This window comes from Doryrhamphus excisus, chromosome 6, assembly GCF_030265055.1.
Source record: "Doryrhamphus excisus isolate RoL2022-K1 chromosome 6, RoL_Dexc_1.0, whole genome shotgun sequence".
NCBI classification, from domain to species: Eukaryota; Metazoa; Chordata; class Actinopteri; order Syngnathiformes; family Syngnathidae; genus Doryrhamphus; species Doryrhamphus excisus.
Window position 1 is genome coordinate 13,360,307 of NC_080471.1, and position 17,905 is coordinate 13,378,211.

Genomic DNA, 17,905 nt, shown 5'->3' on the forward strand with positions numbered 1-17,905 from the left:
CTACCTCAGGTGCCATGTATTCTTCCCTCCACTGAGGGTTGGGATTCTGTTCAGACTTTCAATACTCTGTTTGAATGCTTGCTCAATCATTGGGCATTATCAAAGTTTCCTCACTGCCTGCATGTCGTTGTATTCAAATTTAGCGACTTGGAGTAAATTGAATGTGCTAAAATCCCAACTTCAATACTGTCTGAAAGTGTGTTGCCAGTTAGAAAACTAATGAAAATATCTCACATTTCCATCAGTCAAATGAAAGTTGTCTATATTATGCATCTTACCTGAGGCACTCCCAGCCAGTCGTCAGCCTGTTGCATGGCTTCCCTGGCATTCTGAACAGGCTGGTTTGGGTCCCACTCGGCCCAATCAGGACACAAACCTAACAGAATGCAAAGAAGCCATTAGTCGAAGGCCACTGCACACACACACACACACACACACACATCTGTGGACTGGCTTCCACCACCACCGCCATAATGAGGCCCCACTTGGGCTGTCGCCGCTATCTCTACAACACCTCCAGCTACAAGGTCCTATGACCTTACGCGCGCATTGCTTTGCTGCGGCACAGTTCAATATGTGCGACAATGAAGGTGTCTCTTCGCTCGACAAAAGAAAACAACCTCGACAGGCGTGCTGAAGCTAACTTGCCCCTGTGCTGCTAATAACTAAATTGGATTAGTGTTTACGATGGAGAGGGCCTCTCACTTAAAGGCCACTGCAACCTCAGAATACTGTTATCAATTATTATAGACACAAGAACAGAGTATTATGACTGCTGACTTGCATGTTTTGAGAGGTGGCAAGGTGTAGAAAAAGGTGTAAAAGCAATGGAATTAACTGTATGAAAAAGCCATAGGGTTTTACTAAAACAAGTCTCCAATATTGATTTTATCTCAGTGAAGACGATTTAAGATGTTTTGCACATCTGACTGTAAAGCTTCTGCATGTTGTGTCTCGGCTTCACAGCAGGGTCTCAGCACGAGGAAGGCTGATGAGACAACACGACCTTGTATGGGCAACGTTGCAGTGCTGAAAGATGCGTCTCCTCGCCTCTCATGTAAACAGAGTTAAACAAGGTGTTCTGCTTGCCTGCGGCTACCCGTCTGCCTTTCAAAGGGGGGAGGGGGATGATTCGGCCTCCTATCTCTGTGTCATATCCATGCCTGGCCAAGCATCCTTTCAGCATAGAAGGACAAGGAGAATGGTGGCCAAATTTGGGGGTGTACTACAGGCAGTAAAGTCAGACGTGGGCCTCACTCAGGCCGGATGACAGCTTCAGTCATTGTGGGACAGCTGGCAGAGACGTGGTCCAGCCATCAGCAACCCTCTCTGGTAGCCACTGACACTACCTGGTCTCCCAGGATTGATCACACAGGCTGATGTCTCAATGTGGTGTTCGTGGTGGCAAAAGAGATGCCAAGGAGGCAAATTCTCTTTGAAGGTGATAACGTTCTAATCTACTGATGGATGCATGCTTGGCCCTGCCTCCATAGCAACCAAATAAAACTAATACTGTCACACTTCACACTGTAACATGCCGCTCGGATAGCGTTCACACAGGTATTTTTGTCATGGGACCAAAGGATGTGTGCAAGAACATTTGCACATAAGTATTTAACCGGGCAGCTTTGTGACATATTACGTTATGTAATTCAAATATTACAAAACAAAATGTGATCTACTTGGTTGAATGTTATTTTTATTATTTTTTTATTTTACCACTTTAAATTTCACAAAAGCTTCTAAAATATACTTTTAAAGAGATATCACTTCCAGCACTTTTTCTCTGATATACTTGTCATTGTTCATGCTTTTTGACACCGGTCCGTGTAGCATTCACATCTGTGCTCAAGTGAACCAAAAACACTTGAGAGTGGACCAAGACTCATCTCGGGCGATCATGGTTCGAATGATCTATGAATGATATACTACCACAACAAACCTGCAAAACACCTATGAGTAGGAGAGTCATGAGACATCCCACTAATGAGACAAGATGAGATTTTAACATTAATTTCAAGAAAAGTACAATGGAAATATATCCATATATCGATGCCAGTGTGTTTGATCACTCCCTTACCAAACCTGTTGCTGTTCGACTATTCTTGCATCTTTGTTTACACACTATGTCTGGCTGTCACTAGCTGTAATGGTCATCAAGGAAATCAGGCACAGGACCCCTTGGTTATGGACCACCACATCATCCACAGCTGCCTCTGTTTATGATTGTGGCTGTAGAGAGCTGTTTCTACTATTTTCTCCTTGTCCCTGTAGAGTGAACATTCATTCATTCATTTTCTACCGCTTATCCTCACGAGGGTTGCAGGGTTGCTGGAGCCTATCCCAGCTGTCATTGGGCGAGAGACGGCCAATCACAGGGCACATCTAGACAAACAACCATTCACACTCACATTCATACCTATGGACAATTTGGAGTCGCCAATTAACCTAGCATGTTTTTGGAATGTGGGAGGAAACCGGAGTACCCGGAGAAAACCCATGCATGCACGGGGAGAACATGCAAACTCCACACAGAGATGTCCGAGGGTGGAATTGAACTCGGATCTCCTAGCTGTGAGGCCTGCGTGCTAACCACTCGGCTGTAGAGTGAACAAAATATTATAAATGGATGCCTAAGGGTGAAACGTTTCTGATACATGACTATACATTTTGTAGGATGTCTAGCTGGGAAATAACGGAATTGAATGTTCAACTCAATTTACAATAAATGTGTTTTTGAACCAGATTATGCTGCAAGATGTTTTTCTCCACAAAATGTAAGTTACCTGTTGTAAATGTTAAAAAAACATGGTCAATAAGAGCTATAGTCTAATGCATACCTCCTGACAGTGGGAATCACAATTGAGTAGTATTATCTTTTGTATTGTATTTGACTGTGCAGCTCTAGCTATGGAAGTAAACACTGCATCTCTTTCTCTCTCTTGCTCTCTCACCTGGAGCACAGTTGTCCACCAAAGCTCCGAGGGCTTTGCCATCCCTCCAGTCTCGGTTGAAGTTATTGATGGGCAGCTGCGGCACTTTGTTCTGTATCCAGCCCAGCAGGCGCTGCTTGGGCGTCATCTTCTTTGTCTCCTCATCGTCCTCGTCGTCCCACATGGGCATGGATATGGAGTAGTGTAGGATGAGAGTCCAGATAAGACCCAGGATCAGCTTTAGATTGCCATCAACAATGGCCTTGCTGTCTGTGGAGTGAGAACACAAGTGTAAATTATTACTCACAGCACTTGAAAGTTCTTTTTTTTTTTTTTTGCTTTTCAGCTGAAAAACAAGCTATTGAGATTTAATAGCTACACTGGGCATGTTTTATCAGTTTAGCACAGCAGAGCTGACCAGGCTATTCTGAGTAGGTATATAAACAACCATGATTGACTGCTGAGGGGACAGCAATCTAATGCGTCTACACTGCCCACCCCCCCCCCCCCCCACCCCCCTTGGCCCGTGAGCTCCTTTCTTCCAGACAGCTGTCTGGCAGAGGACCCCTAACAATCTGTCATGCGGTCACAATGCTACACTGAAGACAGTGACAGCTGAGGATATGTGGAAGTGGATCCCTCTCTGCATAAATACCACTTGGATTTCAATTACCTCCCAAAGTGGGAGCGCCGGTGTGCGATAAATCAAAGGGGTGGAGATTGCTCACATCAATGGCAAAGTAGTGCACTTTATTTCCTCCTAAAGTTGCCTGGAGGGAAAGTTTGCGGAATGAGACGCTTTAAATTAGGGATGCCATCATTTAACCTCAGAGAAGTGATTGCCTTTTTTTTATGTGGTCAGCAGAGAATTGCCGGTTGATTAAGTCAGCCAAGAATGCTATATATTTTTTTATGGCCTTTTGCGTGTTAATTAGACTTATTAGGTAAAGCTACTTTATTGGTTGATTTCCATGATACTTTACAGAGGGTGGCGTATGGAACAAGGAACATTCAGTTTATCAGGATTGCATGTGTTAAGAATCTGTGTGGAGTGGTGGCCATGAGCCTAACAGGAACCTGTAAAATATTGGTGAGGATAAGAATAAAGGTTTGAATACAATATTTGATTTTTACTTCCACCTGTAGTTCTTGTGCAATGGGGTCAAGTGCATTAACCACTGAAATCCCACACCATGTCATTTTTGCAAATAAGCTATGAACAAATGTACAGGTGTTTTCTCTAAGTGTGATTTAAATTTAGTATGAAATTCTGTGGCTAAGCAGCTGCTTTTTGTGATCTTTTCATGTGTTGGATTCTAGAGGCTGCTTGAGTGACACGGTCAGGTGTAGCAAAAGTGGCACAGCGTGACTCGGCGGCCAACTGTGAGCACACACAGGCGCATATGTGCGACTGGAGGCTTGTGCCTTTTTACTGCCTCTGATAGTATGTGCACGGATGAACAGGGCATTAGGTCAAACAATTCCATGAGCTTTGTCGTCCAGAAGCCCCACCAGACCTTTCTGTGGGTCTGCGCAACACACATGAACATGATCCAGTACATTATCCTCGAAGCCTTTTGAGCTGCTGTTGTGACCTTTGCCCTGATCTACTGGGACACACCCATGTAGAGTCGATGTGGCCTTCACAGTCAACCAAGCAAAGCTTCAGTCATGCTGGGAATTCAGCTGAAATATGGCCTCATTAATCACCAAAATATACTTTTAGATCAAGTTATCTTTGTAATGTTACTTATGTAATCTGCCAGTGAGTTCAGGCTGGTTTGTTTCTTTGTTAGCTACAGTCATGTCCAAATATTATATATGATTGTTATCAAAATGCTATGAAAGACACGCCAGCATCCATGTAATACAAATATGTGCCAATGCAAAAATATTTTGATTGATGGCGGCCATGCTTTTCACCCAATTTTGCTCAAATTTTAGATGTGTGCTTGTCCGTCCTCTGTGCGTGTGTGTGTTCCAAATTTCATGGTGGACGGGCTAACTAACCTCATATAAGGTAAGTTAGTGTGTCAATCCAACTTTGGGGGGCAAACAGCACCACCATGGGGTGCATTTGCCAGAAAATGTTCTTTTATTTAAATGTGTCACTTGTAAAAACTAACATCATACATTTTTAATTGAAAATCCATATTTACTGGGAAAGTTAAATAATAATCAAATGCTGACTGTCTGAGACTAACTACACATAACTTAAAAAATGCTAAATGGTTTATTCCACCTGGCAGAACTGGTGAGTAAAGGTAAATGTTCCTTTAAGGGTTGCCATAGCAGTCCATTGCTAAGCGACTCATTGTACACAGTGATCTGCATCATGTTCCCACAAAGGCAAAATCAGGCTGCCAGAAGAGAAAGGCGAGACGGGAGTGGGAACAGAGGCTAAAAGTGGGAAGCCAAGTGTTTTGTTTTGTTTTTTCAAAGAAATGTTAGTTAATAATGTCAGAGCACCTTATGAATGATGAAATAGCATGGTTTTAATTACATTACCCTACTTTCATGATACTTGGGAGTGTGGGTGCGTTTGTGGCCAGTTTGTTTGTTACTGCTCATCCTGTTCTCTTATTCGCTGTTGTTTATTATGCAAAAACAGAGATCTAACAATGAAACCTGTTTATCTTTTAAAGTAAAATCTTTTGAGACAATTTTGTTTCGACACATGCGGAATGTTAATATGTGCAAAGGTGTACAAGTTGGTGCTGATTGTGTTTTTGGCAACTACAGGGCTGTTAGAACGCTATAATATCATAATACGATGATAATAATAATTTGATAAGTTGCTCCAAGTACAAATTCCTAAAGGGCCACACAAGTGAAACCCACCATTTTTAATAACACATTTCTAAATCCAATTCTGAAGCTCCAAGGTATACATTTGACCCCTGACCTTACAGAATACATGCATCCGGGCTGTGTTTGACCTGCTTGCACAAAGTTGTGTCAGGCTCATTAGCACGACCTCAGTGAATTTGCAGCCTGTGACGGAGCGAAGCGTCAAGGAGACTTGCGGTGGTGCTGTTCCGCCCTGCTGACCTCAGTGACAACCCGGCGGTAACTTTCCAGGCCCCGCCTCCCTTCGTCAGTCATGTCTCCCCGTAATATATGTTTGTTTATGGGAGGTGGCTTGAAGAATCACCACTTATGTGGTCATTATTAGTGAATAACAGATATATACAGAACCAGATAAACCTTTGTTATTGGTTCCCATTCTGCAGCCATACCTAATATTCTGACCTATGACTATATGACTATATATTTACAAAAAGGTCTTTGCTTCTTCCTGCTCCTTTTCAGACGTGTAGTAATGAGGTGTTGTGTATGTATGTATGTGTGTATATATATATGTGTATGTATATGCATGTATGCTGCATGTATATATGTGTATGTGTGTGTGTATATATATGTAAGTATATAAATAGATATGGTAAGTGTATTGTATTGTAAGCGTATATGTGAGATACATTAATGTAACATAGTATGCATGTCTGAAATAAATTAAGAAGAAGAAAAGGTACAGTATTTGTGTCCTTGAGGTACCATAACATCTACTCTAATTTGGCTAATTACTGGATTCCAGTGATTGTTTGTACCTATTTCAGGGCCCAAATGGTACAGACATGTTTTCTTGTCGCTTAAATTCAATACAACATTTATTTATTATAATGTAATTGCAAGTTAATCATTGTAAAGTACAATTTGATGGTAATCTACCTCCGGTTAGCTTGCACCTGAAGGAACAGGAATAGATTCGGACTGTACCAACGGAGTAGCATGGCGGGGTTTTTAATTACACGATATTTAATCATATTTCACCATATTAAAAAAAAAGTTTGTACACACCTGATAGGTCAATGTTTTTCGTTAAAAAAGCAAACCAAAAAACACTAAAGGCTGAAACCCGCAACACCATGGACCATTTTAGGTCCCCCCCACACCCAACCCCCCCTGTGGAACTCACCAATGGAGACCAGTTTGATATGCTCCCTGTCCAGGAACTCCAGGGCGACGGAGACGTTCTCCAGCTTCATCTGCCGGAAGTTGGGCCTGTTGTGATGTTTCCTGTACATCTTCTTCTGGCTCAACACCTCCAGCAGCGATATTAGCTTGAGACCGTCGCTGAAATCTCTCTGCAGGTCACCGATGGTCTTATTGACGCACTTGAGGTGCTCGTTGCACCACCTAGTGAACGTGTTCTGCTGGATCTTCTTCCACGGCGCGTCTTCGGCCAGGTCCTTCTCCGTGGCCGGCATTTCTTCGTCCTCCTCCTCGCCGAACTCGGCGGCGGCCTGGTAGTACTGCGGATCCTCGTTGTAGCTGTTGCTCATCATGGTGGAACTTGGTTTTATTTGATACCTCGCTCACACTTATGTGTTGAATGGTGCGCAAAAAAAAAGTTTAGCGCGTACTCGGAAAAGTTTGGAACTCGCGAAGAGAAGAGTGGTGTCAGGACGCTGATGGATGCAAAAAAAAATTCCGATTTCGGACGTCTCCTTGATTCAATTGGCACCTTCTTGACAAGTCGTTGTGCAACACCGGTGGCCCCTGCTAGCAGCGTGTTTAACTTGAATGTCCACAGAGATAACTGGCGCTTTTATATAGACCCCACCACCACCACCACCCGGGACACGTCATTCAGACCCTGCGATCATGGTCTATGTGCTCATCCAGAAGGCGACCGAGGGTCCGGCTCGGTTTACTGGGCTTGGGGGGGGGGGGGGGGGGGGGGTGATTGGTCCGAGGACAGCAGTCAAAGCATGCAGGTTATTTTTAGACGCCCCCGTTTGGGAGTCTAGTGTGTGTGTGTGTGTGTGTGTTGGGGGGGTTGATTGTTGATAATGTCTGTTCCTTCCAGCCCCCCAAGAGGCTGAACAACCAAGCTCAGAAAAGAAAGTGAGATACCTACTATACACCCACATGTCACTTTATTAGGCACACCTACACATTCTAATGAGATCCAAGTGTGTGCTTTACTTAAAGGTGATGTATATGTCTCATATGTATTCATTCATTCATTCATTCATTTTCTACCGCTTTTTCCTCACAGGGGTTGCGGGGGTGCTGGAGCCTATCCCAGCTGTCTTTGGGCGAGAGGCGGGGTACACCCTGGACTGGTCGCCAGCCAATCACAGGGCACATATAGACAAACAACCATTCACACTCACATTCATACCTATGGACAATTTGGAGTCACCAATTAACCTAGCATGTTTTTGGAATGTGGGAGGAAACCGGAGTACCCGGAGAAAACCCACGCATGCACGGGGAGAACATGCAAACTCCACACAGAGATGGCCAAGGGTGGAATTGAACCCTGGTCCTCCTAGCTGTGAGGTCTTTGTGCTAACCACACCACCGCCGTGCCGCCTGTCTCATATGTATATTTTCCACAATTTCAATTTGAACTATTAAAGTATTTGGCCCGAATAAGAACAACAATTGGTGACGTGTGTGTGTGTGTTTGTTTGTTATAGTGTTATAGTTACATTGGTCATAGCTTACATACTCGAAACAGGAAGAGGGAACTCTCCTTTGAGATAAGAAACATATCATTTTTATGGAGGGATGTTCCCATCAGGATTTTATGCTGAGTGAAATCATCCGATACCAATGCCGATCAAATATGTAGATTCAGTTTAAATGTTTCGATGTACTACTAGCTATATTGGGTCACCAAGGTTTCAAGCCAAACAAAGCCAATATGATTGTTTTACCAAAACATGAGTGTGAATGGTTGTTTGTCTATATGTGCCCTGTGATTGGCTGGCGGTTGGGGTATACCCCGCCTCTCGCCCGAAGACAGCTGGGATAAGCTCCAGCATGGATGAACAAAATGCTAGTATCCAAAACTCGCCTTTTCTATGTCACAATGCATTTATTTCTAGTCATTATTAACTAAAAACCTGAATGAAAAGCAGGTTTATCCACCTCTACTGGGTCCCTCCAGCCACATCCGCTGCCTTATGAGGCGCAGATGTAGCCGACTCCCTCTTCTGTACCCGGACTGTAATTCCAAAGTGTATTTTTAGTAGTAGTAGTAGTAGTACCATTTCAACTTTTTGCTCTTTTTTCAAAATGTTCTGCTGTTTTCATCTTTAATGTGCTTACTAAATAAGGAGCAGAGCTTCTCATGAATAAAAAAAAAAGTAGATACAGTATCATCAAATGTTTTTTGGTGTCTGTGTTACAGGTGGCACGAGTGCTCATATTGGTGCAGTGACTCAGGACAGCGCATGAATGCCTGCATACATATCCATGAAGGTAAGAATAACTGTAACGTTCTTACATAGGCATTTTTTTAGCATACATATTTTCAGGGCACCTCCAGGTCACCATGTGTATGTGACAATATACACATACTATATTCATATGCAAATATCCTCTTCTGCTTCCTGGTGTTTTTTCTGTCCACAAACTACGGAGAATGCTGAAATGTGTCTGTGCTGGAGTCCTCCATAGTAATGAGTGTCGAACCTTAATAACTATTTCTCACTTTTCTCTCTAAAAGGTGTAAAAACCGAAAGATTCATATTCATAGTCAATATTCTGCATTTATTTACACATTATGCAATGTTATCTGTTTGTTTATTTAGAAAATGCTAATTAATACACTCATTAACTTTAATAACTAAGGACAGATAAGTGAAAACAAAAATATTAAATTGTATATTTAGTATTTTCAGACTTTCTTCTTGTCTCAGAGGGGATTTAATTGAAGTTAATACACATAAAATAGAACCAGACAGTGGTACATGTGCCTACATGTTAAACAGCGAAAAAGCACGGGTGTCCAAAATATGGTGCTGTAGAAATAAAACAGCAAAATGGGAAAAATAGTACAAAAATGCACAATGTAAAGGAAAAAATGCTGAAATGTGTTTACTAATAAATTATAATAAGTTAGTATTTAAGTTTGAAGTTTGATTTTTCTATATTTTCCCCTGTTAAAAAAAAAAGCTGTGAGCGCTGTGAGGCTGCCCTGGTTCTTGCCAAATAGTGAACCCAACTTTTGCCCTACTTATTTTTCATGGTATTAATGGGAAGACAACTAATCAGTCTTTCAAAATTAGCATTATAATCAGGCTTTTTGACAATTAAAATATAACTACAATGTTTCAAAGTACCTTTGATCTTGCCAAATAGTGCTCCTACAGTTAAGTAATTATTCACTAACACATGTCTATGTTAGTTTAATGAAAGCCTTATTACTATATCCTTCTATCTCCTATCTTGGTAGTGTATTACAGACAGTATATATATTTTTTATTCATTGCTTAGTTTATGAAATGAAATATTGACATTGACATTTCCACTGGTACGTGTCATAACTCTTGAAGAGAATGAGACAGACTTCATTTGTACCACCAGGCACCGATTCAGCTCTGGTTCATGTAGCAAAACTTCATAATGATTATACCTCCTGCTACTTTTGGACAATTAGCGTCTCTCTTAGTCAAGCCTGAACCATGACAGTGAATGTACCACTTCCCGGCCCCCGTGTTTTTCAGCTTATGTCACATCCCCACAGTGAAGGTTATTAATATCTACACAAGCCACGTAACGTGATGCCGGCAACGACAGTTCACACTCAGCTGGTAACTTCATGAATGGGATTATGCGACATCTAAACCTCCATGAGCGTCCCCTAGAAAAGCCAGTCAGTGCTCAGACATCATGAGGGCACATGTTATATTTATTTTCCCAAGTCATTGACAGTAAAAATGGACCATCAGGTAACAAATATGTCAAAAACAAGTTGGTGAACCTCTTCACTTATGGATCAAACATACAGGGGAGCTTCTAATGTTTAAACACACCTCCAATTTTGAAACCTTTTTTCCCCATACAAAGTCATGGAATAGGAGTCATCTTTTACAGGTTGAAACTGTCACCATACTGAATAAAGCAGATCCCTACTACCGGATGGGGAAACAGTCGAGGCGCTCATGGTATCATGATTGATAGAATCATTTTGAAGCAGTTTTATTCTGCCGTTTTTGGATGCTTCTCAGGCCTCTGTTGAGCGTGTGTGAGGTTTCCTCTGTTTTTTTGACCAGAAAAGTGCATTAAAAGCAAGTTGGAAAAAAAAGACACGCAAACCCCTTCTGATTTTTGTCAAAAATCACCGCCCTCAAAAACCACAATTTTATGACGTTTTTGGATGCTTCTCAGGCCTCTTTTGAGCGTGTGTGAGGTTCCCTCTGTTTTTTGGACCAGAAAAGTGCATTAGAAGCAAGTTGAAAAAAAAAAAAAAAACACATGCTAACCCCTTATGATTTTTGTCAAAAATCACCGCCCTCAAAAATCACAATTTTCTGCCATTTTTGGGTGCTTCTCAGGCCTCTGTTGAGCGTGTGTGAGGTTCCCTCTGTTTTTTGGACCAGAAAAGTGCATTAGAAGCAAGTTGAAAAAATAAAACAAACAATAAAAACGACATGCTAACCTCTTATGATTTTTGTCAAAAATAACCGCCCCCAGAAATAACAATTTTCTGCCGTTTTTGGGTGCTTCTCAGGCCTCTGTTGAGCGTGTGTGAGGTTCCCTCTGTTTTTTTTACTAGAAAAGTGCATTAGAAGCAAGTTGAAAAAAAACAAACAAAAAAAAACGACATGCTTTTTGTCAAAAATCACCACCCTCAGAAATCACAATTTTCTGCCGTTTTTGGGTGCTTCTCAGGCCTCTGTTGAGCGTGTGTGTGGTTCCCTCTGTTTTTTTGACCAGAAAAGTGCATTAAAAGCAAGTTGAAAAAAAAGACATGCTAACCCCTTATGATTTTTGTCAAAAATAACCGCCCCCAGAAATAACAATTTTCTGCCGTTTTTGGGTGCTTCTCAGGCCTCTGTTGAGCGTGTGTGAGGTTCCCTCTGTTTTTTTTTGACTAGAAAAGTGCATTAGAAGCAAGTTGAAAAAAAACAAAAAAAAACGACATGCTTTTTGTCAAGAATCACCACCCTCAGAAATCACAATTTTCTGCCGTTTTTGGGTGCTTCTCAGGCCTCTGTTGAGCGTGTGTGTGGTTCCCTCTGTTTTTTTGACCAGAAAAGTGCATTAAAAGCAAGTTGAAAAAAAAGACATGCTAACCCCTTATGATTTTTGTCAAAAATCACCGCCCTCAAAATCACAATTTTCGGACGTTTTTGGGTGCTTCTCAGGCCTCTGTTGAGCGTGTGTGAGGTTCCCTCTGTTTTTTTGACCAGAAAAGTGCATTAGAAGCAAGTTGAAAAGAAAACAAACAAAAAAAAACGACATACTAACCCCTTACGTTCTTTGTCAAAAATCACCAAATTCTAACACTGGCATTTTATGCCGTTTTTGGGTGCTTCTGGGGCCCCTTTTGAGGGTGTGTGAGGTTTGCCCCGTTTTTTTAAGCATGAAAGTGCTTTAAAAGCAAGTTGAAAAAAATAGAAAAAAACGACATACTAACCCCTTACAATTTTTGTAAAAAATCACTGCCCCCAAACTCTGCCATTTTATGCCGTTTTTGGGTACTTCTGGGGCCCCTTTTCAGTGTGTATGAGGTTTCCCTCGTTTTTTTAAGCATAAAAGTGCTTTAGAAGCAAGTTGAAAAAAAAAAAAAAACGACATACTAACCCCTTACGTTTTTTGTCATAAATCACCAAATTCAAACACTGGCATTTTATGCCGTTTTTGGGTGCTTCTGGGGCCCCTTTTCAGTGTGTGTGAGGTTTCCCCCGTTTTTTTAAGCATAAAAGTGCTTTAAAAGCAAGATGAAAAAAACAGAAAAAACGACATACCCTTACGTTTTTTGTCAAAAATCACTGCCCCCAAACTCTGGCATTTTATGCCATTTTTGGGTGCTTCTGGGGCCCCTTTTGAGTGTGTGTGAGGTTTCCCCCATTTTTTTAAGCATAAAAGTGCTTTAGAAGCAAGTTGAAAGAAACAGAAAAAAACGACATACTAACCCCTTATGTTTTTTGTCAAAAATCACCGCCCCCAAACTCTGGCATTTTATGCCGTTTTTGGGTGCTTCTGGGGCCCCTTTTGAGTGTGTGTGAGGTTTACCCCGTTTTTTTAAGCATAAAAGTGCTTTAGAAGCAAGTTGAAAAAAACAGAAAAAAACGACATACTAACCCCTTACGTTTTTTGTCAAAAATCACCAATTTCAAACACTGGCATTTTATGCCATTTTTGGGTACTTCTGGTGCCCCTGTTGAGTGTGTGTGAGATTTCCCTCGTTTTTTTTAAGCATAAAAGTGCTTTAGAAGCAAGTTGAAAAAAGCAGAAAAAAACTACATACTAACCCCTTACGTTTTTTGTCAAAAATCACCGCCCCCAAACACTGGCATTTTATGCTATTTTTGGGTACTTCTGGGGCCCCTTTTGAGTGTGTGTGTGAGGTTTCACCCGTTTTTTTAAGCGTAAAAGTGCTTTAGAAGCAAGTTGAAAAAAAACAGAAAAAAACCACATACTAACCCCTTACGTTTTTTGTCAAAAATCACCGCCCCCAAACTCTGGCATTTTATGCCATTTTTGGGTGCTTCTGGGGCCCCTTTTGAGTGTGTGTGAGGTTTCCCCCGTTTTTTAAAGCATAAAAGTGCTTTAGAAGCAAGTTGAAAAAAACAGAAAAAAACGACATACTAACCCCTTACGTTTTTTGTCAAAAATCACCAATTTCAAACACTGGCATTTTATGCCATTTTTGGGTACTTCTGGTGCCCCTGTTGAGTGTGTGTGAGATTTCCCTCGTTTTTTTTAAGCATAAAAGTGCTTTAGAAGCAAGTTGAAAAAAGCAGAAAAAAACTACATACTAACCCCTTACGTTTTTTGTCAAAAATCACCGCCCCCAAACTCTGGCATTTTATGCCATTTTTGGGTGCTTCTGGGGCCCCTTTTGAGTGTGTGTGAGGTTTCCCCCGTTTTTTAAAGCATAAAAGTGCTTTAGAAGCAAGTTGAAAAAAAAACAGAAAAAACGACATACTAACCCCTTACGTTTTTTGTCAAAAATCACCAAATTCAAACACTGGCATTTTATGCCGTTTTTGGGTGCTTCTGGGGCCCCTTTAAGTGTGTGTGAGGTTTACCCTGTTTTTTTAAGCATAAAAGTGCTTTAGAAGCAAGTTGAAAAAAACAGAAAAAAACTACATACTAACCCCTTACGTTTTTTGTCATAAATCACCAAATTCAAACACTGGCATTTTATGCCGTTTTTGGGTGCTCCTGGGGCCCCTTTTCAGTGTGTGTGAGGTTTCCCCCGTTTTTTTAAGCATAAAAGTGCTTTAAAAGCAAGTTGAAAAAAACAGAAAAAACGACATACCCTTACGTTTTTTGTCAAAAATCACTGCCCCCAAACTCTGGCATTTTATGCCATTTTTGGGTGCTTCTGGGGCCCCTTTTGAGTGTGTGTGAGGTTTTCCCCGTTTTTTTAAGCATAAAAGTGCATTAGAAGCAAGTTGAAAAAAACAGAAAAAACGACATACTAACCCCTTACGTTTTTTGTCAAAAATCACCGCCCCCAAACTCTGGCATTTTATGCCGTTTTTGGGTGCTTCTGGGGCCCCTTTTGAGTGTGTGTGAGGTTTACCCCGTTTTTTTAAGCATAAAAGTGCTTTAGAAGCAAGTTGAAAAAAGCAGAAAAAAACTACATACTAACCCCTTACGTTTTTTGTCAAAAATCACCAATTTCAAACACTGGCATTTTATGCTATTTTTGGGTACTTCTGGGGCCCCTTTTGAGTGTGTGTGTGAGGTTTCACCCGTTTTTTTAAGCGTAAAAGTGCTTTAGAAGCAAGTTGAAAAAAAACAGAAAAAAACCACATACTAACCCCTTACGTTTTTTGTCAAAAATCACCGCCCCCAAACTCTGGCATTTTATGCCATTTTTGGGTGCTTCTGGGGCCCCTTTTGAGTGTGTGTGAGGTTTCCCCCGTTTTTTAAAGCATAAAAGTGCTTTAGAAGCAAGTTGAAAAAAACAGAAAAAAACGACATACTAACCCCTTACGTTTTTTGTCAAAAATCACCAATTTCAAACACTGGCATTTTTTGCCATTTTTGGGTACTTCTGGTGCCCCTGTTGAGTGTGTGTGAGATTTCCCTCGTTTTTTTTAAGCATAAAAGTGCTTTAGAAGCAAGTTGAAAAAAAACAGAAAAAACGACATACTAACCCCTTACGTTTTTTGTCAAAAATCACCAAATTCAAACACTGGCATTTTATGCCGTTTTTGGGTGCTTCTGGGGCCCCTTTAAGTGTGTGTGAGGTTTACCCTGTTTTTTTAAGCATAAAAGTGCTTTAGAAGCAAGTTGAAAAAAACAGAAAAAAACTACATACTAACCCCTTACGTTTTTTGTCATAAATCACCAAATTCAAACACTGGCATTTTATGCCGTTTTTGGGTGCTCCTGGGGCCCCTTTTCAGTGTGTGTGAGGTTTCCCCCGTTTTTTTAAGCATAAAAGTGCTTTAAAAGCAAGTTGAAAAAAACAGAAAAAACGACATACCCTTACGTTTTTTGTCAAAAATCACTGCCCCCAAACTCTGGCATTTTATGCCATTTTTGGGTGCTTCTGGGGCCCCTTTTGAGTGTGTGTGAGGTTTTCCCCGTTTTTTTAAGCATAAAAGTGCATTAGAAGCAAGTTGAAAAAAACAGAAAAAACGACATACTAACCCCTTATGTTTTTTGTCAAAAATCACCGCCCCCAAACTCTGGCATTTTATGCCGTTTTTGGGTGCTTCTGGGGCCCCTTTTGAGTGTGTGTGAGGTTTACCCCGTTTTTTTAAGCATAAAAGTGCTTTAGAAGCAAGTTGAAAAAAACAGAAAAAAACGACATACTAACCCCTTACGTTTTTTGTCAAAAATCACCAATTTCAAACACTGGCATTTTATGCCATTTTTGGGTACTTCTGGTGCCCCTGTTGAGTGTGTGTGAGATTTCCCTCGTTTTTTTTAAGCATAAAAGTGCTTTAGAAGCAAGTTGAAAAAAGCAGAAAAAAACTACATACTAACCCCTTACGTTTTTTGTCAAAAATCACCAATTTCAAACACTGGCATTTTATGCTATTTTTGGGTACTTCTGGGGCCCCTTTTGAGTGTGTGTGTGAGGTTTCACCCGTTTTTTTAAGCGTAAAAGTGCTTTAGAAGCAAGTTGAAAAAAAACAGAAAAAAACCACATACTAACCCCTTACGTTTTTTGTCAAAAATCACCGCCCCCAAACTCTGGCATTTTATGCCATTTTTGGGTGCTTCTGGGGCCCCTTTTGAGTGTGTGTGAGGTTTCCCCCGTTTTTTAAAGCATAAAAGTGCTTTAGAAGCAAGTTGAAAAAAACAGAAAAAAACGACATACTAACCCCTTACGTTTTTTGTCAAAAATCACCGCCCCCAAACTCTGGCATTTTATGCCGTTTTTGGGTGCTTCTGGGGCCCCTTTTGAGTGTGTGTGAGGTTTACCCCGTTTTTTTAAGCATAAAAGTGCTTTAGAAGCAAGTTGAAAAAACAGAAAAAAACGACATACTAACCCCTTACGTTTTTTGTCAAAAATCACCAATTTCAAACACTGGCATTTTTTGCCATTTTTGGGTACTTCTGGTGCCCCTATTGAGTGTGTGTGAGATTTCCCTCGTTTTTTTTAAGCATAAAAGTGCTTTAGAAGCAAGTTGAAAAAAGCAGAAAAAAACTACATACTAACCCCTTACGTTTTTTGTCAAAAATCACCGCCCCCAAACTCTGGCATTTTATGCCATTTTTGGGTGCTTCTGGGGCCCCTTTTGAGTGTGTGTGAGGTTTTCCCCGTTTTTTTAAGCATAAAAGTGCATTAGAAGCAAGTTGAAAAAAACAGAAAAAACGACATACTAACCCCTTATGTTTTTTGTCAAAAATCACCGCCCCCAAACTCTGGCATTTTATGCCGTTTTTGGGTGCTTCTGGGGCCCCTTTTGAGTGTGTGTGAGGTTTACCCCGTTTTTTTAAGCATAAAAGTGCTTTAGAAGCAAGTTGAAAAAAACAGAAAAAAACGACATACTAACCCCTTACGTTTTTTGTCAAAAATCACCAATTTCAAACACTGGCATTTTATGCCATTTTTGGGTACTTCTGGTGCCCCTGTTGAGTGTGTGTGAGATTTCCCTCGTTTTTTTTAAGCATAAAAGTGCTTTAGAAGCAAGTTGAAAAAAGCAGAAAAAAACTACATACTAACCCCTTACGTTTTTTGTCAAAAATCACCAATTTCAAACACTGGCATTTTATGCTAATTTTGGGTGCTTCTGGGGCCCCTTTTGAGTTTGTGTGAGGTTTACCCCGTTTTTTTAAGCATAAAAGTGCTTTAGAAGCAAGTTGAAAAAAACAGAAAAAAACGACATACTAACCCCTTACGTTTTTTGTCAAAAATCACCAATTTCAAACACTGGCATTTTATGCCATTTTTGGGTACTTCTGGTGCCCCTGTTGAGTGTGTGTGAGATTTCCCTCGTTTTTTTTAAGCATAAAAGTGCTTTAGAAGCAAGTTGAAAAAAGCAGAAAAAAACTACATACTAACCCCTTACGTTTTTTGTCAAAAATCACCGCCCCCAAACTCTGGCATTTTATGCCATTTTTGGGTGCTTCTGGGGCCCCTTTTGAGTGTGTGTGAGGTTTCCCCCGTTTTTTAAAGCATAAAAGTGCTTTAGAAGCAAGTTGAAAAAAACAGAAAAAACGACATACTAACCCCTTACGTTTTTTGTCAAAAATCACCAAATTCAAACACTGGCATTTTATGCCGTTTTTGGGTGCTTCTGGGGCCCCTTTTGAGTGTGTGTGAGGTTTCCTCCGTTTTGTTAAGCATAAAAGTGCTTTAAAAGCAAGTTAAAAAAAACTGAAAAAAACGACATACGAACCCCTTACGTTTTTTGTCATAAAATCACTGCCCCAAACTCTGGCATTTTATGCCGTTTTTGGGTGCTTCTGGGGCCCCTTTTGAGTGTGTGTGAGGTTTCCCCCATTTTTTTAAGCATAAAAGTGCTTTAAAAAGA

At 40.8% G+C, this 17,905-nt stretch overlaps 1 protein-coding gene across 1 annotated transcript in view; it reads right to left on the reverse strand.

Moving 5' to 3' along the window:
- LOC131130810 (filamin-C-like) overlaps positions 1–7,572 on the reverse strand; it is a 33,680-nt gene extending 26,108 nt beyond the window's left edge. The window contains exons 1-3 of the mRNA XM_058074827.1: positions 6,910–7,572; positions 2,955–3,203; positions 279–376 (exon numbers count right to left, since the gene is read on the reverse strand). Of these exons, the coding sequence (XP_057930810.1) occupies positions 279–376; positions 2,955–3,203; positions 6,910–7,279 (717 nt within the window). The 5' untranslated portion in view covers positions 7,280–7,572. The remainder of the gene's footprint in view (positions 1–278; positions 377–2,954; positions 3,204–6,909) is intronic.
- Positions 7,573–17,905: the final 10,333 nt, after the last annotated feature.